Source organism: Pelodiscus sinensis, chromosome 20, assembly GCF_052426305.1.
Source record: "Pelodiscus sinensis isolate ZL-2025 chromosome 20, ASM5242630v1, whole genome shotgun sequence".
In the NCBI taxonomy this organism is placed as follows: Eukaryota; Metazoa; Chordata; order Testudines; family Trionychidae; genus Pelodiscus; species Pelodiscus sinensis.
In genome coordinates, this window is record NC_143071.1 from 11,821,571 (window position 1) to 11,842,055 (window position 20,485).

A 20,485-nucleotide genomic window follows, 5' to 3' on the forward strand; every position below is an offset into this window, starting at 1 on the left:
TTACGTTAAGCAGTCCTATCAATGGGGCTCAACAAGGGGAATAAGCATATCAGTCTGGCTCGCGTGGCGGGAAAAAAATTGGTTGAGAAGAAAAAAAAAAAACGGGGGAAACAAACTTGTTGAGCAAAAAAAACAAACCCCGCATCAAAAGAGTCACTGCGCCTTTAAATCCCCGCGCTCACTGCTCCCTCTGCCTTCACCAGATGCAGCAGGGGAAGAATATCCCAAGCGGCGTTCCGTCTGAGAAAAACAGAAAAATACTGGACATTTTACATGTCCGGTATTTTCTTGGTTTTTTACCGGACAGAGGCAGAAAATACCAGACTGTCCGGGCCAATACCGGACACCTGGCAATCCTACCTCCGGCTCAGAGACAGGTCAAAACCAAAAGCTTCGTTTGGCGTCAAGCTGCCATTTCCAGAGTCTTGTGGTTGTGGTTACTTGGAAGAGCCATTTCTGGTGACAGAATCTTACGTTTATGCGGAGGGAAAGAAAGAATTTGCCCTGCTGGCCAGCTAGAAAGTGGTAGAATCCTAGGGTCAAATCACGCTTCCCACTGAATTTCAGTAGTGATTTCCTGCATTTCCTGGAGGGCCAATTTCTACCACTCAGCATCCTCCACATTAGTGTCTTCTTTCCACACAGATTATGTACATAGCCAGACTTTGAGTGGCCGCCACTGAATTTTGATTTTGAAACACAATCAAGTTCTAACAAGGAAACACCTATAACAACTTAGCTGCAGCTTTGTATGGTATTATAGTTCCTGTAGCAATGTTGATGTAAAATTCAGAGTTGCTGCCTTTGCTGTAGAATACTGTAATATTTGCCAATCATGGAATAGACTACTGGACTGGGATCAAAGAGGAAATAATGAGTAGAAACTATTTTGTCCTGCCTTCTATCTATCCTCTTGGCATCAGATTTTCTGACTGAAATATCTCTAAACTCATAGCTGTTGCAGAGATTAACTACTGGTTGTCATATGGTTTAATTAGGTAAAATATGTTTTTCAAGTAAGCATTTAGTCACTTGATATGTAAACAGTGAAAACAACAATAATTTGCTATAGAGATCCTGAAATCTATTAATAACACGCAAACATTAAGAAAGCTGTTTGTGTACACATGGGGTTTTCTTATGAAACAGCAAAAGTGGAGTAGGAACAAAAATCATATGTTCAAAATCCTGTTTTGGTTGTGTCAGAAAGGGTCAATTTCACTGTGATGCATGGAGCTGCAGCAAAAACTGGAAAGAAAATTATGTGTGTGTTTCCACTTCCTCCTTGCAAAAAAATAAATTTCACAACAAACAACCTACAGGGAGTGGAGAAAACATGCAGCAATGGGTGTCACAGCAACAGAAGAGAACACTGGGATTCCAGGGCTGAGAAATTATGAAAAGCATTACAGGTGAATACTAGAACTGGAAGGGACCTCAAAAGGTCAACAACTCCAGTCCCCTGCCCTCATGGCAGGACCCAGAACCATCTAGACCATCCCTGACTTGTGTTTGCCTAACCTGGTCTTAAATATCTCCAGTGATGGAGATTCCACAGCTTCCCTAGGCAACTTATTCCAGTGTTTAACCACCCTGGCAGTTGGGAAGTTTTTCCTAATATCCAACCTAAACCTCCCTTGCTGCAACTTAAGCCCACTGCTTCATGTCCTGTCAAAGGAGGTCAAGGAGAACAAATTTTCTCCCTTCTCCTTGTAGGTCCCTTTTAGGTATTTGAAAACTGGTATCATGTCCCATCTCAGTCTTCTCTTTTCTAAACTAAACAAGCCCAATTCTTTCAATCTTCCCTCATAGGTCATGTTTTCTAGACCTTTAATCATTTTTGTTGCTCTACTCTGGACCGTCTCCTATTTCTCCGCATCTTTCTTGAATGTGTTGCCCGGAACTGGACATAATACTCCAACAGCCTACTCAGTGCAGAGTAGAGTGGTAGAATTACTTCTTGTGTCTTGCTCATAACACTCCTGCTAATGCAATGGTATAATAAATACAAATAAATATAAAAAAATAAAAATAAGCTATTTGTGGCTTGGTGCATAAATGCAAACAATTCTGAAAATTTCAGTTTATATATGGCAATGTAGTCAAAGCAAGGAATGATTTAATCTGTGTTGACTTGCTGAGATATATAGCTGGAACAGACATAAATAGCTAAGGAAATAGAACCATACCTTAAACACCAAAAAGACAGCGACAGAATGGCAATTATACATTATTAACATGGCATCCTATTAGGACTAGAATATGCATACAGAGTAGCATAGATTTAATTGGACTGTCATATCAAGTCCAAAACACCATCAAAAGCTGTATTCCGAAAAGAAATATTCAGATAAGTTAGCATGGTGGTTATAATAATTTAGAATATCCTAAAATATTGTACAGGTCTCTGTAGCACTTTAAAGACTAACAAAATGGTTTATTAGATGATGAGCTTTCGTGGGCCAGACCCACTTTCTCAGATCAAATAATGGAAGAAAATAGTCACAACCATATATACCAAAGAATACAATTTAAAAAAATGAACACACATGAAAAGGACAAATCACATTACAGAACAGAAGAGGGATGTGGGGGGGGGGAGGGAAGGAGGTGAATGCCAATGAGTTAATGATATTAGAGGTGGGGAAGGGGAGATGTCTGTGAGTTAATAGAATTAGAGGTGATAATGGGGGAAGCTATCTTTGTAATGGGTAAGATAGCTGGGGTCTTTGTTAAGTCCCGTGCGGAGAGTGTCGAATTTTAGCATGAATGCCAGTTCAGAGGATTCCCTTTCAAGTGCAGATTTGAATGTCTTCTGAAGTAGGATGCAGGTTAGCAGGTCATTCAGACAGTGTCCTTTCTGGTTGAAATGACAAGCAACTGTTTTTTCTTTGTGATCCTGTCTAATGTCTGTTTTGTGGGCATTGATTCTTTGGCGAAGTGTCTGAGACGTTTGTCCAATGTACATAGCAGACGGACACTTTCGGCACATGATAGCATAGATTATATTTCTGGAGGCGCAGGAATATGTATTCTTGATGCTTGTCATTTCAACCAGAAAGGACACTGTCTGAATGACCTGCTAACCTGCATCCTACTTCAGAAGACATTCAAATCTGCACTTGAAAGGGAATCCTCTGAACTGGCATTCATGCTAAAATTCGACACTCTCCGCACGGGACTTAACAAAGACCCCAGCTATCTTACCCATTACAAAGATAGCTTCCCCCATTATCACCTCTAATTCTATTAACTCACAGACATCTCCCCTTCCCCACCTCTAATATCATTAACTCACTGGCATTCACCTCCTTCCCCCCCCCCCCCCACATCCCCCTTCTGTTCTGTAATGTGATTTGTCCTTTTCATGTGTGTTCATTTTTTTAAATTGTATCCTTTGGTATATATGGTTGTGACTATTTTCTTCCATTATTTGATCTGAGGAAGTGGGTCTGGCCCACGAAAGCTCATCATCTAATAAACCATCTTGTTAGTCTTTAAAGTGCTACATAGACCTGTATTTTGTTTCAGCTACACCAGACTAACACGGCTACATTTCTACCACTATTCTAAAATATTGTATTCCTGATTCCCAGCCCTATGCCTTCTCCATGATGAGACCATGCTGTCTCACAGATATTTTGATACATATTTTGTCTGTACATTTAGTTGTCATCACTCATTCACAGCCAGAGTACAGTACAGAACTAAACTAAAAATCAGGAGTTAGGAAGGACTCTTAATAGTTTTCTTTTTAATCACATTCATTTATAATCAAAGGGAAACGCTCTCTTTCCTTTCAAGTGAGGCCCTTTAATTACATTTTGAATGGTAAGTAGCTGAGATGTATTATACAGTGCCTTTGTTTACAGGTACACTGCTGTTATAAAACCATATTTTATACAACCAGTGACTGGATCTGACAGTTCCTCTTATCTTTTTAATCACACTCTGGACTGAGTTAGCTATATTGCCACACACAAATAGTTATTTATTCAGTAACATCTGCAGGTATAGAGGCCTGAGACCATACATCTCCCACAAGAAAGTGCATAGTTTAAACACTGCTATGATTTGCTCCTTCACAGATGAACAAAGTGAAAGAAGTTGTATAACGCTAGCCTACCTTCCAAAGCAAAAAATCAAGTTTCTAACATGCACGTTAATGTTTGGCTTAGGACTTAGATGCCATTAACAGGAAACATGGCACTATTGATTGCACAAAGAATAATGAAATTATTTTACTTTGATGAACATTGTAAGGGAATTAAATTTGTGTCCACTTTATTAGCCTGAAAGGCTTTCTGCAAGTTATCAATAGGTTGTGCTAAAGTGCAGAAGACAATGTAACACGTAGAGGACATTAGCTTCTTTTAGCATGCAATCTGAAATTCTCCTGTCTTTTCAAAACATTGCTCCTTCGATTGCACAATTTTGCATAACTCACTTTTCAGAGATTAATCATATTAGAGGGGTAAAATCCAGGGTTGATAAAAATTAAAAAATCAGCTGTTTTCATTGTTATTTGATTTTTTAAAATAATAAAATACTACATTTCTCATTTTAAAATAACAGTTACAATTAAGTCTTATCACAAACATGCTACACGTACACTTGCAGTCTGATAACAATGAATTAATGGCTCTAATCTGTTCTGCCTAACAACCAGCTCTTCCTTCTTGAAAGTTCTTGGAATTCAATTTCAACATGGCGGGGAAAAAAATGGTTGAGACAAAAAAAAAAGAGTCACAGCCACATTGCTAGCATCCTGTCAACAAATAGAGCAAAGCAATGTGGGTAAGCATACCACAGTTGCAGTGTTGTGGGAAGGCAGAGCTGATCCCTGCACTTCTTGGAATTCCCTCGCAGCTCTGTGAGCTCTCTGTGCTGAGGAAAGTCAAAGCAGCACAGCTCTCTATTTGGCCCTCCCCTAGGGTTGCCAGATGGTTTCAGAAAAAATACTGAAGCAAAAAAAAACCCAAAAACGCCTTGCCCCCCATCTTGCTGCCCTGCGCCCTGCGGAGCCTGGTAAGCAGTAGGATTGCCAGGATGCCTCCGTACGGAGCCAGACAGCCCTGGATTTTGACCTCCTGACCGGGAAAAAATCAGAAAATACCAGACATTTTGGGTGTCTGATATTTTCTGAATTTTTTTACCAGGCAGGAGGCAAAAATACCGGATTGTCCGGTTCAACACCGGACACCTGGCAACCCTATTCTCCCCCTGCAGCAGTAGTCTACCTGTTGCTGTGTTCCTAGCAGGGTAGAACAGGAGCATTCCAATTATTTATTCTCTGTTTGGTCCCCAAACAGAGCAGCTCACGCAGCTTTCAGATACCTCCTGGAGCTTTGAAAGGGGAGGAGTACATGCCTGCAGGGCAGCAGAGATCACAAAACACTGAGCACAGCCACCAGGCAGCTATTGTGAGATACAGTACTGGTGGAAGCCAGTTCTCTTGACAAAACAAACAACAGAGTCCATACTGGACCTTTGTCAACAATATAGGGAGGGGAAAAGAGAAAAGTCTCTCGTAAGGCTGGAGGTTTTTTGTCGCCAAAATTGGGTGTTTTTCCCAACAAAAGTCGCTTTGCAGTGTGACTGCTCTCACTGTTTTGTCATCAAAAGGCAGTTTTTGGTGACAAAACGTGTCAATGTACATGAGGCCTTAGTGTTCTGAGGACTTGTCTGTTAAAGTTAATAAAATTTGAAAAATAAAAAAAAAATTCAAGGACAGCAATCAGCTGGCAAGTCAGGAGACTGCTGCACTTGCAAATGTGAAACATTTATGTAACATTTAAGATTTAGTTTAATATAATAAGTGCTATTGTGCTTATGATTTTATGTATGATTTAATGTTTACCATTCTTAATGTGCTGCTGTTGCATCTACAGCTTGACACATGTTACGAATATTAAGTACTATTTTCTAAACTAATAAAAATCAAGTTTTTTAAAAAATAATCACACAATGACATTGTAAAATGCTGGATTGAGCAGTAAAAGAATATATATCAATGATCAAATTTGTACCATTGTTTGAGGAAATATATGAAGATGTATCAGTAGGAAACCTGATTTAAATCAATGATTTTTGGTGATTTAAATTGCTTTGATTTAAATCAATCTACCATGGTAAAATCTGTTTGCAGTGGAAATTTGAATGCCCTTCGGAGTCACGTGAGCAAATTTCTGGAGAGCACCGACACATGTCATAGCTGAAGAATATTAGTTTTATGTTTTAACAGTACAGACTGAATCTGGCATGAAGAAAAAGACACACACGCACACACACAGAGAATCTACATAGAAAATACCCAGTCTTGCCAAGAAGCTGGGTAATTAACCCCCCTAATTTCATGTTGCAATAGCCAACAATATATAATATGGAAGCATCATTGGATTGTATTTGCAGGATCTACATGTTGAGGGCTTTTTCTCGGGTGGATTTTGCATTTGCTCATATGACAACATAATGTCATTGAAGCTATCACAAAGATTATCTCTCAAGGTAGCTTCAAAGCAGAGTTACTTAAAAAAAATTCAAGAATGACTATTAAAACCACGTGTCTTTGCTTTGGATTTAAACAAGAGCCTCTTCACTGTGATCACTGGCATGTATTTCAGAATACAGCAGTAGCTAATTCTTAACCCTCAGTGCCTGTATAATGGAAATGCATTCATATTACATAACAAATTAGACTTGTATGAACCTTACAGTATTTCTCCTCGTTATAGTAGAAAACGTATGATTACCGATAAGAACTAAGCCTGCTTTATGTCACCTGTTTGGAAATACATGCTTGATGGTAGGATGAACTGGTAGGTTTGTTTAAAGCACACTGCAGTGGTAGCTTGCATTGAATTAGGAAAGCTACATCTGTACCTTGACTAATCCATAATCCCTTAAGCATCCCAGTGTACCATTTTCGGAACAGAAGTTTTTCCCCTACCCAGTCAAAACGATCTTAAATAACTGGTCATTAGCAAATTGCTTTAGCGAGTCAAAATGTGCACCAGCCCAGGTATTTGCAAGAGAACACTGTTGAAAGAGCTGCCCTTCTCTCCTCAGCATGGCTAGGCAAATATTTATTTGTTCTTTCAAGAAATGTTTCTCTGAAAAGCAAGCAGGAGGAAAACAGTAATTCTTTTCTGCTTCTATCATCTGAATAAAAATACCCTTTGGTCATGCTCTAATACTTTTCCTTTCAAATTGCGGTGATACGAGTCTTATTTCCCATATTTGGTAGATAGCTACTGGAAGGCAATAGCATATATTAAGCTATTTAAAGACACTTGGCTGGATTCTGCTTTCCATTACGCTGGTGTAAATCTGGAGGAACTTTATATGCCTCAGGGCTTGTCTTCACTGCCACGGAGATTGATGTAGCAGCAACTGATCTTCTGGTATTCGGTTTAGTGGGTCTAGTGCGGATTCTGTGGCCCCCATCCCCATTACGTCAAGGAGTAAGGGAAATCGATGGAAGCATTTCTCTCCTGCCATGGGGCCGCCCCAGAAAAACAATGTAAAGTATGTCAGCTCCAGCTACACAATTGTCATAGCTAGAATTGCGTATCTTACATTGATTTTCTCCGCCAGTGTAGACCTGGCCTCAGTGGCTTAATTCTAGACTGTCACCAACATAGCTGAGAGCAGAATCTAGGGCTGTGGGCTCCAACCTTTTTAACCACGAGATCACTTTTTCAATTTAAGTGCAATGTAAGATCTACCTCAAACCCAAAAACCCTTGCCCCACTTCCTTCCCGCCCCTTCTTTGAGGCCCTGCCCCTGCTCCACCCCTTCTCCGAGACCTCACTGTGACGGACCCAGCGAGGTCCGCACTCACCCCAGGGTGGGGAGCGCCCCCCGCTCTGACGCCAGACGGGCGGGCAGGCGGACCGGGAGACTGGGGCAAGCCCGCTCGGGCAAAAACCCGGCGTGGGGAGACACGCCCTGCCGCGCACCAGGGGAGGCGGGGCCAGGAGCGGCTGCGGCAGGTGGGCCGGGCGCCCGAGCGGCGCGCCGGCCAGGCGGGGCCACGCATGGCCGGAGGCAGTGCGGCAAGCCCCGGCCCCGACGTCAGGGAATGTGCCGGGCAGAGCAGCGAGAGGCAGCACCCGGAGGAGCCGCCACCGACCCCGCTGCCAGGTGGAGACCCCCTCCCCCCGTTGGAGGACCAGAGGGCCAGCCCCAGAACCCCCAGGACGGCAGCTGGATGGGGCCGACGCGTCGGGCGGGGTAAGTGCCTCCGACAGGCACGCCGACAGGGCGGACGGAAGCAGGGAGTGGAAGGAGCCCGGGGCAGGACCTTTCTGGCGCCCGTGGACAGGTGTGTTATGGGGATAGTCCCCACCTGTCGTGGGAGGAACGTCTCCGTCGTTCCCCCACTTAGGGGCCCGGGTCCCCCACATCCCACCCCTCTGTGCCTACCCTCAACCCGCCCGCACGCCCCGTCAGGAGCATCTGCAGCACAGCGTACGATGGGCAACTGAGACTGCGCTGTAAGATGCTAAATACCAATTTCCCCGCTCCCGGTGAGGACCTTGTCCCAGGATAGGCCGCCGGGCGCCCCCCTTTCCCCCAACCCCTATCTAACGTTCAGACTAGGACCCAGGGACCCCCCCCCCAAAAGGAGCCAGGGCAACGAGTTCGCTGAACCCTGGTCCGGAGGCCCGGCCGGGTGATCGCACTCTAACCCCGGGACATAAACAGGGAATCATAGACGGCGGGTCCGCTGAATCCCCCCTGCCCCACCGGGAGGGGGCGCTCGCACCCTTGAGAAGCCGTCACACTCACCCTGCTCACTCCATCTCTCTTCCTCCCCCATTCTCACTCACTTTCACTAGGCTGGGGTAGGGGGTTGTGGTGCAGGGTCTGGTCTTGGGCCAAGGAGTGTGGAATGTGGGAGAGGTTCCGGGGTTAGCCCAGGTGGGAGATTAGGGTCCAGGAGGGTTTCAAGGTGCAAGCTCTGGGAGTCTGGGTGCAGGGGGACTCACATCTGGGTGCAGACGGAGGTTCAGGGCCAGGACAGGGGTTCAGGAAGCAGGCTCTGGCTGGGCACCATTTAACTGAGGTGGCTTCTGGGTGGTGGAGCAGTAGGATTAAGGCAGCTTACTCCTGCTCTGGCCCTGCACCACTCCTGAAAGCAGCTGGCATGTATAACAATGGCTCCATGGTGCCATGGGCTGCCCCTCATCTACAGGCACTGAGCCCACAGCTTCTACTGGCCACGGTTCCCTGTTATTGATCAATGGGAGCTGCAGGACTGGTATCTGCAGGCAAGGACAGCATGTGGAGACCCCCTGCTTTGCCTCTCTCAGGGGCTGCAGGGACACACCAGCCACTTCCAGGAGCAGCGGTTATCACAGGGATAATGACTCCAGCCACAACAGGTTCGGCATTTTAGAACGCACTGCTCAAAGAATGAAATTTAAGCGTAAAAGAGAAATGAAAACGATGAAATGCACAGACCGGTCAAAACCCAAAAATAACCCACTTTGCAAACAGTAAAAGAAATTAACAACAATCCTGCACGTTTTTGTTGGGCTGGGAGATGAGAGCGAGGGACAATAGACACACACAATGTGCATTGCCAAGCTGCCTCCATCCCCTTCTCTCTGTGTGGAGATAAGGTACAGAAGTGGGGGGAGAAGGGACACCCTGACATCAACACGCCCCCTCTTCTCCCTCCCACACCCTGCACAGCAAGCAGGAGGCTCCCGGGGGGGGGGGGGTAGCCCCAAGGCAGAGGGCAGGAGCAGCATGACAGGAGGAGCAACTGAAGTGCCAGTGCTTGATAGCTTTCTGGCCAAACCAGTCAGGATCACCTGTCAGAGGCTCCAAGATCTACCAATAGATCCCGATCGACTGGTTGGTGACCACTGATCTAGGGGGTGCAGGTGCTGTAACACCACTTCCACAATGGAAAAGTGCTTTTTGTAGAGGAAGGTCGTTACAGAACAGTTAGAGTTGACAGGGACGGCAGATTTGTACAAATTCTGAGGGTGCCCTCCCCACCTCACCTCTTTAAGGCTCAGAGGGAGTTTGAGTGCAGGAAGCAGTAAAGGGGGCAGGCAGCAGTCGGGCGCAGGCTCTGGTATGGAGTTTGGGTGCAGGAGGAAAACTGGGGTGCAGGCTTTATAACAGTTTCAGGGTGCTGGGTGCAGGCTCTGGGCTGAGGCAGGGGATGGGGGTACAAAAGAAGGTGAGGGGTTTTTGTGGGGAAAAAACCATTCACACTGCTTCTTCTTGCGCAAAAACCCCTTGCACAAAAAGAAATGGCAGAAAATATGCTAATGAGATTGCGACTCATACTAATGAGTCCCTCATTAGCATATTTTCTGCCGGTAAAAACTCGCAGTGAAGACCAAGCCCTAGGGCACAGCAATAGATTTCAACCTCTTTACCCCTGTGGGCTGCATATGCCGCTCTCTGTGTGTTATGCGGGCCACATCCATACAATAGGTACACATACACACTATCTGTATAGGCCTGACAATGTCACATGGGCCACAAATGTGTACAGATTGGGACGTAAGTGGCCTGGCGGTTGAGAGCCGCTGTCCCAAAAGCAGAGCAGGAAGGGGTCTGATATGGCATAGCACAGGTCAGCATGGTCACAACCGGTGGTTTGGGGAAGGGGTGCAAAAATCACAGCTCTACAAAGTCCCGGTAGGAGCATTGGAAGGGGCTAAAAAAAATGCCCACACCCAGCTTGCAGACTGGAGGATTCTGTCCTTGCTGGCACATGCATTTCCCCAGACAAAGGCTGTTCACTTTGGCTTTGGCCCGGGGCTGGAGATGCAAAGTTCAACCAAATCATCATAAACAAAAGCACCCACCCAGCTTTGATCCTTTGCTACTCTCTATCGGTCTCTATGTGCCAAAGAAGAAAGGTGGAGATTTGCTCTTGGGATTCGTTGTGCATGTGGCCTGAAGCTGCTCTCACATACACCAAGCAGGGAGGTGAATGTTTAACTGGTTAACCGGGGGGAGGAGGGTGCAGCACCCTGCTTGTGGCGGAGGGAGGCAGGGAAGGGTGCTCCAGTCCAACAGCGGGTGGGAGGGCTACTCCAGACAGGCTGAATGTCCCGTCCCCCCCATTCCCTTTCATCAGTTAACCTGTTGAACAATATGTTTAACCAGTTACCCACAAAATGAGATTTTGCATTCCTAGTCTAAACTGACTCCAGTGGAGTTACTGCCAATTCACAACCGTATCACTGATAAGACCCGACAGGTTTTGATAAGCTGCTGAAGTTCCCTCTTAAGTGCAATACTGTTTCTGTCCTGGCAGGTATTTGCTGATCTTAACATTGCACACTCTGCTGGCTAAGCATGAATGCCTGTGCTTTTTTTTTTTTTTTTAATTGCTCCAAAAGGTGATCACTCCTCTGAAAATAAATAGTCAACATGATTATCATATTTCACTTGTTGCGGAAAACGGAATGTGGCATTTAAATAGAATGGAGCATTATGAAACATTCACTGGCAGCAGATTCGTAAAATAACACACTTTCACATAACCCACTGCCAGGAACCTGTGCACATTTAATATGTAATTTGCAAGGCTTTTAGACACATCAGCTGCAAGTGCAACTATTTGCTAAGTAACAAGAAACCAGATGGCAAACAACTTCTGGCTTTTTCAGTGCTACAAGTGTTTCCCCAACTAGTGACTATACATGGTCTATCCATGGTATTTAAAATGCCATGTGTTTTCCACACCTTTCTTCACAATCCCTGGTGAGTGGGCATACACTTGGCAGATTGGTGTTTCCAGTTCTTATGTAACAAATGGCTCAGCAACATGGAAATTTCAATTAACAGCTATCTGCATGGTGGGTTGTGCATGCAATCACCAAGGACAGAGACAGCATTGGATAGATAGCGTGCTACAGCAGGATTCTAGATACCTGGAGTCTAGTTTAGGCTCAGATACTGACTTGTTGTCTGACTTTGGTCAAGTCGCTTCACCGCTGCTTTCTCCTTTATTTAGATCTACGGGACAGGGACTATCATTTTACGTGTGACTGGGGCCCCTGCATTCTACTAGGCTATGTCTACACTGGCATGAATTTCCGAAAATGCTTTTAATGGAAAAGTTTTCCATTAAAAGCATTTTCGGAAAAGCACGTCTAGATTGGCAGGATGCTTTTCCGCAAAAGCACTTTTTGCAGAAAAGCATCCGTGGCCAATATAGACACGGTTTTCCGCAAAAAAGTGCCGATCGCCATTTTCACGATCAGGGCTTTTTTGTGGGAAACAATATTATGGTGTCTACACTGGCCCTTTCGCTCAAAAGTCTTTCGGAAAAAGACTTTTGCCCGAACGGGAGCAGCATAGTATTTCCGGAAAAGCACTGATGATTTTACAGGAGATCGTCAGTGCTTTTCCAGAAATTCAAGCAGCCAGTGTAGACAGCTGGCAAGTTTTTCCGCAAAATCAGATGATTTTGCGGAAAAACTTGCCAGTCTAGACACAGTCCTAGAGTATAAATAATAAGAATTCATTGGTGGTAGGATTAAACTAGCTGTCAGGTGCAAAAGAGACAGCGTTACTTCAAACTGAGCCAACATGTAAGTATTTCAAAAAAAAAAAAAGCTAGTATTAAACCAAAGCTCATTAGAAATGTTTCCATAAAATAAAGCAATCCAATGAAAACACAGTTGTTTTTAAACCAACAAATACTGCCATGTAATATCTGAAACCACTACATCAAGGTAAAAAAAAAAAAAAAGTGGCACTGACCATAAACAAAAGTGAAACTGATGTAATTGATTTCTCGCACCCATAACTAAAGGAAGAAGCCGATGGCAATGAACATGAAGGCTGATTTTTCCAGGCAAAGAACTCCTGTTTTGCTGCAAATTTTTGTCTTGGAGCAAATTTCCAGAAAGCTCCTGATCTCTTAAATGATAAATTCCATCATGTTGACCACAAACCAACCAACCAAAAAGCCACAAAAGGGTAAAAAATTCACATTATGTTAAATTCTCACAAACTTTGATAAATAACTCCGATTTTTTTTCCTCAAGAATTCATAGTATCAACGTTTTGTTTGGCAACAAATATATGAAAGCAATGAGGAGGCGTGTCAGATTTAGGGATGTGAATGGGTAACTGGTTGACCGTTATTCAGTAAGCATCAACTGGTAATCACCTGTGGCCTCCCATAAGCAGAAGGCTGCTCCAACCCTGGTAGCCAGCCCCAGCACTGGGGTCACAAAGTGGCAGCAGCCCCAGCATGGGGGCCAGGAGCTGGCAGGCAGCCCTGCCTGGAACCCAAATAGTCAGTTAACTGATTAAACATTAGGTTAACCTGATGTTTAACAGGGTAAGTGCTTTATCAGGATTTTACATCCCTAAGCAGATTAAGTAAGGCAGCATTGAATGAACCAAGCCAAATTTCACTCTCAGTCATAGAATCATAGAACACTAGAACTGGAAGGGACCTCGAGAGGTCATCGAGTCCAGTTCCCTTCTCTCATGGCAGGACCAAGCACCATCTGGACCACCCCTGACAGGTCTCTGTCTAATCTTCTCTTAACTATCTCCAGTGATGGAGATTCCACAGCCTCCCTAGGCAATTTATTCCAGTGTTGAACCACCCAGACAGTTAGGAAGTTTTTCCTAATGTCCAACCTAAACCTTCCTTGCTGCAGTTTAAGCCCACTGCTTCTTGTCCTATCCTCAGAGGCCAAGGAGAACAATTTTTCTCCCTTCTTCTTGTGACTCCCTTTTAGATACAGGCAGTCCCCGACTTACGCGGATCCGACTTATGTCGGATCCGCAGTTACGAACGGGGCTTTTCTCGCCCCGGAGGACACGGACTGCGGGACCTAGCGGTCACTTCCTGCAGACCAGGAAGACGCGGAACAAAGCCGCGGAGGGGCTTGGGCAGCCGGGCAGCCCAGGTGCGCCTGGGCTGCCCGGCTGCCCGAGCCCCTCCGCGTCTTTGGAAAGCCTCGGCGGAAGCCGGCAGCAGGACATCCCAGAAGCGCCTGGGCTGCCCGGCTGCCCGAGCCCCTCCGCGGCTTTGCTCCTCGTCTTCCTGGAGACCCCCCAGCAGACCAGGGAGACACGGAGCAAAGCTGGGGAGGATGCAGGCGGGACCACGGCGCATCTCCGCGGTCCCGCCGTCCGGGTTTCCCTGGTCTGCTGGGGGGCGCAGCTAGCGCGCCCCCCAGCAGACCAGGCTTTTCTCGCCTGGGGTAGAGCAGCTGGGGCTGCTGGGTTGGTCCTGCAGCGCCACTCCTCGGCGCTACTGGACCAACCGGGCAGCACCCCAGCTGCTCTTCCCCAGGTGTCCCCAAGTCAGCCGCTGCTTAAACTGATCAGCGGCTGACTACAGGAAGCCTGAGGCAGAGTTGCTCTGCCCCAGGCTTCCTGGAATCAGTCGCTGATCAGTTTCAGCAGCGGCTGACTTGGGGACACCTGGGGCAGAGCAGCTGGGGTGCTGCCCAGTTGGTCCCCGCAGCGCTGCCCCTGCGGGGACCTACCCGGCAGCGCCCCAGCTGCTCTGTCCTAGGCGTCCAGATTCAGCTGCTGTTGAAACTGATCAGCGGCTGATTTCAGGCAGCCCAGGGCAGAGCAACTCTGCCTGGGCTTCCTGTAGTCAGCCGCTGATCAGTTTCAGCAGCGGCTGAATCTGGAAGCCAGTTCCGACTTACATACAAATTCAACTTAAGAACAAACCTACAGTCCCTATCTTGTACGTAACCCGGGGACTGCCTGTAGTTGAAAACCGCTATCATGTCCCCTCTCAGTCTTCTCTTTCCCAAACAAGCCCAGTTCTTTCAGTGTTCCCTCATAGGCCATGCTTTCTAGACCTTTACTCATTTTTGTTGCTCTTCTCTGGACCTTCTCCAATTTCTCCACATCTTTCTTGAAATGTGGTGCCCAGAACTGGACACAATACTCCAATTGAAGCCTAATTAGTGCAGATTAGAATGGAAGAATGACTTCTCATGTCTTGCTCACAACACTTCTGTTCACACATTACATGAGTGGAACCTCACAATTACTGGTGCTGAGTGTGTTTACAGACAGTGGGGTTGCCAGAGTGCATAATATGGCCCTTCATGTGTTAGGTATCAGTTACATAGAATTGAAAGGCTAGAATCATTAACATACAGGGTCCAATCTATCTTGTTAAAGCCAATGGAAAGATTCAGAAAATATAGTCTGAAAATCAAAAGTACATTTAAACACTGAATTATCATGTGTTAGAATGCATTAAAGCTCTCTGGCAGCGTCTCTTAGGTTTAATTTAATCTGACACATTGCAGATTTTCCTGCACAGACGTTATTAGGCCTCTAAGGAAGTGAGTGTGTGATGGCTGTCCTGAACTGATTCTCTTTGTCTCCCGAAGCACACAGCAAACAAAGTTCATTGTGAATGACACTTTTTTAAGCAGAACGGCAAAGTCACTGTCCACCCACAATAAAGTGTTTACAGTACATCTGCACTAGGATCATCTCCTCTGTTTGTAGTTCTACAGCAAATCTCTCCCAGGGATTTGCTATCACATTGGTTCAGCTGAGAAGCCCAGAGATGATTTTTCTAACTGTCCATTCTGCAAACTTTCTGCCTCTGGGTTCTGAAAGCCAGCTGGGCTTTCTGTGCCTCTCGTATTACCAGCCGCCCATAGTGATGATCCTGCCATCAGAAAGGAGCAGGCATGTCTGTCAATGATGCACGGGACCGAATCAAATCCAGCTTGCCGTCTCCTAGCTAACCTGTCCCCACACGGCAGGAGTTTGTCTTTGGCAGTAAAATGAGCAGACCTGATTCAGCCACTGCCAAATAGCACAATGCTGTTTGAACATCATCACTTTTCTCAGCCGGGACTAGGAATGTAATAGTATAGTTAATTAACCAATTAACCAATAAGCAAAAGCTTATAGGTTAATGCTATAGACCAGTGTTTCTTAAACTATGTTCTGCGGTATGCTGCGACCTCTTCTTTGTTTTTGTCTTTTTTTGTCTGCCAACAATTTTTTTTTAAGAAAATTTTCATAGGTGTTCCACATAAAACAATATTATTGTTTGGTGTTCCGTAGTCTCAAAAAGTTTAAGAAACACTGCTATAGTCTACACGCATTTCCCCCTCTCCCCATCCCTTGCCAGTACATTTTTTAGCAGGCTTGCCAGCAGCCCGGCTCAGTCTCGGCTTGCACTGGGTCCCTGACCTACCCCAGCTGCAGCTCCGCATTTAAAGTGCATTAGGAGCTAGGTGGGCAGGCAGCCCGGCTCAGTTCTGGCACATGCCGGGTTCGGGTGCTCAAACCCCTCCCCTCCGGACAGGAGCTGCCTGGGGACTATAGAATCGACTATTCAGTTAACCGATATTTAACATCCCTAGCCGGGACCCTGATGCCTTTTCTGAGACCCTGATGCCTTTTGGATATCCCTATCCTCCTTCCCTTTCCCTCCTGTTCCATATTTCTCTATTCACAAACTTCTTCCTCCCTCCACCTACCTTAGAGGTTGCACAAAATCCTCCCCTACTGATCTCTCTACGCAGCCTTCGTATTCGGGATGTAGAATCCCGTTTAATCGGTTAATCGCTTAATTGTTACTTTTAAACAGTTAACTTAAATGGGGTGGGCGGGCTGCAGCAGCCCCCCCAGCCGCAGGCTGGAGCAGCCTTTTGCCCGCAGCAGGCTGGAAGGATGCTCCAGCCACCGCTGGTTAACCATAACTGGTAAGCATCACCCAGTAAGGATGATGTACCAGTTAACCATTCACATCCCTATTTTGTATTGTTTCCTGCCATGCATGTTCTATAAGTCCCTAGTATTGTTCCCTGCACTGCCTTGTGGCACAACTATTTGGCAACTCCTCTAGGAAATCAACAACTTGCGTTGGGAGTGGAGGATACTATCATTCTTAAGAGCACTCAGTCTGTCCCTTTAATAACCACGGCACCCTCACTGCATCTGAAATACATCCGCTTGGAGCTTCATGTCAAAAACTGTGATTACTTAACCTGGGTATTGGAAAAGCTTAGTGCTGGCTGTAAAATAAGGAGCCTGTGAAATTGGAGTATCTTCAAAATGTACCATAACACACCAGCCCTCCTTAATTTCCTCTTTCTTGTAAACTCTCCGCTCCTCCCGTTTTACGTGGTGACACCTGGTAAGAATTCGAGATGCACCTGAACAGGCAGTATTATGACCTGGATCAGGTTAGGTTGTGGTTCAGACTGAATCAGGGCTAAGGTTTGGCAGCAGATTCAAGAGCACTGAAATCAGATCGTTAGTTTCATGCGATGTTGGCCTCAAATGTTAATATTTTAGCTGCAGCAACCAAAGCTATAAACTAGCACTGACCCTTCTGGATTAGGAGCTGTCCCAGAACCAAAACTGTAGAGGCAGGGGACATGAATCCACATGCACTTAACACACTAAAATTAAAGGAGTTCAGATGTGAAGTTCTGCTTTGATCCACTTAAAGCAACAAATGTAACATATCAAGGACTGAGGGTTTGATCCAATTCCAAAGCCCAATAAAATCAACAAGGGTCTTTCAATGACATCAACAATTGGCTTCAGATCAGACTATGTATACAAAGACAAATTAAGACAAGTTCTAATATGCATGCTACACAGAGGTAAATTCCTTGGTCTCATTCTTGCAAGTATATTTTTCAAACATTGTCAGTTACAACTAACAAGAATGTAATGATGATTACGGGGCATTTCTCATTACCATTCACCCTGTTTAGCTAGACATATGCTGCAGCCTGTAATTTAATCTCTTATTTGCATATTATTTATTTCTCTGGCGCCTAGTCAGTCATCTAAGTCCCTCCCAAAAATTTAGAATAAACCATTCACGGTTTATAATTTTCCAATATTTTAATTCATCAGTCTCCGCGTCTAAATATTTCGAATACATTCATCTACAAAAAAATAAAGACATTTTAAGACATGAGTCAACCTGCTTGCTCCAATTTTTCTCCCTGCTCCACTCCTAATAACCTGATAGATTCCGTACATGCTAAAGTCATAAAGAACATCATCATCTAAGACTGATCTCCAGCAAAACAAAGGCCAGAGAATTTTACAAGCCTTCCAAAATGCCAGCAAGAAAAGGTTATTGATCTAAGAATGAAATAAATATAGTAATACAAAAACCACCCATAGTACAATGCTTCTTGCAATATGGATTTAAGAATTTAGGCCCTTTGTTTATATAGGAATGTATAACTTTTCAATGGACAAATAAAAACAGAGAGGTCAAAAAGCTCACTCCTGTTAGTCCATTCTTCTCCTTATATTACTGGTAACTGAAAAATAGCACTAGTCTCTCATTAAAGAAATATTAAACAACTCAGTGATTAGATGCAAGAAATGGAGCCTCCTGTTTCTTTAATTTAATTCACAAGTCTTGTTCCATTATCAATTTTCCAATCCAAATTTAGTAACTTCATTTGACAATGACTATGAATTCATTATGCTTTTCTACTATCGTACCTCCCTGGATCTCTTTTATAAACGTATCTCTCGTTACAATCTCTGCAGATTAATGTTTTGCTGCATTTTAAAAGGTCAGAACTTTTCATCCTGACATCAGCTTTGTTTTGTGGCACTGCCTCCTTTTTTTCCAAGTGTCAGAGCATTTTGTTATGTAGCGATTCAGAGAGGCAATACCGTATTCTGAAGGGGAGCAATTGTATCGTGAAATTCAAGATTTTATGTCTGGTTAATTTTGTTTGAGATTTCTCTCTTTACAAAATCATTTAAGAGGAACTGTTCCAATTGAAATGCATGTAATTATTCTGACATGGGGCCAAATTCTACTCTTCTGTACACTGATGTAATGCAGTGATAATGATTCCACTGAAGTTATGGCTCTATTGAAGCCAGTGGAGTGACTCCAGTTGTATGCCTGAGTCAATGATAGGCCCATAATTCTAACTCACAGCTTTTCTGTGTGTTCCACTGTAGTAATATGTAATGTGATGCTGCTAAATATCTTCAAAAGCATTCCAGAAAGTACTCTGTGTTCTTTAAACACCAAGAAGGCCAAACAAGACTTACTTGTATAAGGAATTATGACAGACCCATAACAGAGTGACAGGGTTTGCATCAAAAGCACCCATTTCAAAAGAGCATCTTGTTTGCATAATTGATGGAGCCTGTTTTCAAATTATTCCTCTATGGAACCTTTTTTCAGATTGTTCACATAGCTAAGGAGGGAATGTTACCAGGCCAGAGAAACCTTTCCTTTCACTAGAACAGTCATGCCCTGGCCAAACAAACAAAAAACCAGCGAAACCCAGACTCATCACACATCTGTTCACTAGTGCAGGTGTATATCTGCTTAGAAAACAAGGCAAAGCAAGGCCAGCTTTGTAAACAAGGTCAAACCCAGGTGTTTCATGAGAGACGGGAGCTATTTGCATGAGGGCAAAACAGCAGGGTAGGAAATAAACTCAAGAGAACAGGAGCCTGGCCCTGCAGTCTGATTCAGACCAAAAAAATTATATTGGGTCATATTCTGCTTCACCCTGCTCCAGGGTTCATTCCCATGGAAGGCCATGTAGGTCGTGGCCTATTTACCTGTTTCGCAAGGGGGTGGGGTGTTCCAAAGCAGAGACTTCAGTGAAGTTGCTTCATAGTGACAAGAGAAAGAGGGTTTCGGTGCAAAATGGGCGGCTGCACACACATACCTGCCCCTCTCCCGCGGGGGGCGAGAGGGGGCTGGAGTCACAGCCGCCCCATCCCTGAGGGTGTCTCTGTCTGCTCCAGGCTGCAGGAGAAAGTGCATTTCCATGCAATCGCCTCCGCCGCGATCGGAGCCCGCTGCAGCCTGGTCCTGCGGGCGCCGGGCGCCCCGGGGGAGGCGAAGCGCTGGTCTCTTGCAGGGGCAGCTCCGGTGCCAGCTGCTGCAAAGGGACAGAGATGCCCAGGGCAGAGGGGGCTGCAGGTGCAAGGGGAGAGGAGGCAGGGCGGGGGAGGGAAGCTGGGGGGGGGGGGATCCAAGGCGATGGAGGAAACCGGCCCCGGGTACCAACCCCCCGAGCCCGGGGTCTGGGCGCGCCCCCGGCCCCTCTCACCTCCTCCCCTTGGCCGAACTGCAGCCCCAGGGCCACGAAATGCTCCACGCGGATGAAGCCGTCCGCATCCTCGTCGCACACGTCGAAGACCTGCTTGAGCTTCCGCAGCAACCGCGGCCAGTCGGCCGGTTCCCCGGGCCCGGCGGGCTCCATGCCGGGCACCTAGCGCGAGCCCCGCGCCAGGCTCCGGCCGCCAGCAGCCATGATCGCCGGCTGCCTGCCTCCCTCCCTCCCTGCAGCCGGCGTGTGACATCAGCCAGCTGGGGGGGGGGGGGGGGGAGCAGGGAAAGAACGGGGGGGGGGAGCGCTGGGAGAAAGGGGACTAGGGGAGGGGGTGCAAGAGAGGAAGGGGATCCGGGGGAGGGGGAGTGTGAGAGGGAGGAGAGAACCAGAGGAGGGGGATGGGAGAGGGGGAACCA

At 45.8% G+C, this 20,485-nt stretch overlaps 1 protein-coding gene across 1 annotated transcript in view; it reads right to left on the minus strand.

Annotated features, from left to right (window-relative positions):
- Window positions 1-20,280, minus strand: part of RAB11FIP4 (RAB11 family interacting protein 4) — a 295,826-nt gene extending 275,546 nt beyond the window's left edge. The window contains exon 1 of the mRNA XM_075903842.2: window positions 20,067-20,280. Within this exon, the coding sequence (XP_075759957.1) occupies window positions 20,067-20,219 (153 nt within the window). The 5' untranslated portion in view covers window positions 20,220-20,280. The remainder of the gene's footprint in view (window positions 1-20,066) is intronic.
- Between the last annotated feature and the right edge of the window lie 205 nt (window positions 20,281-20,485).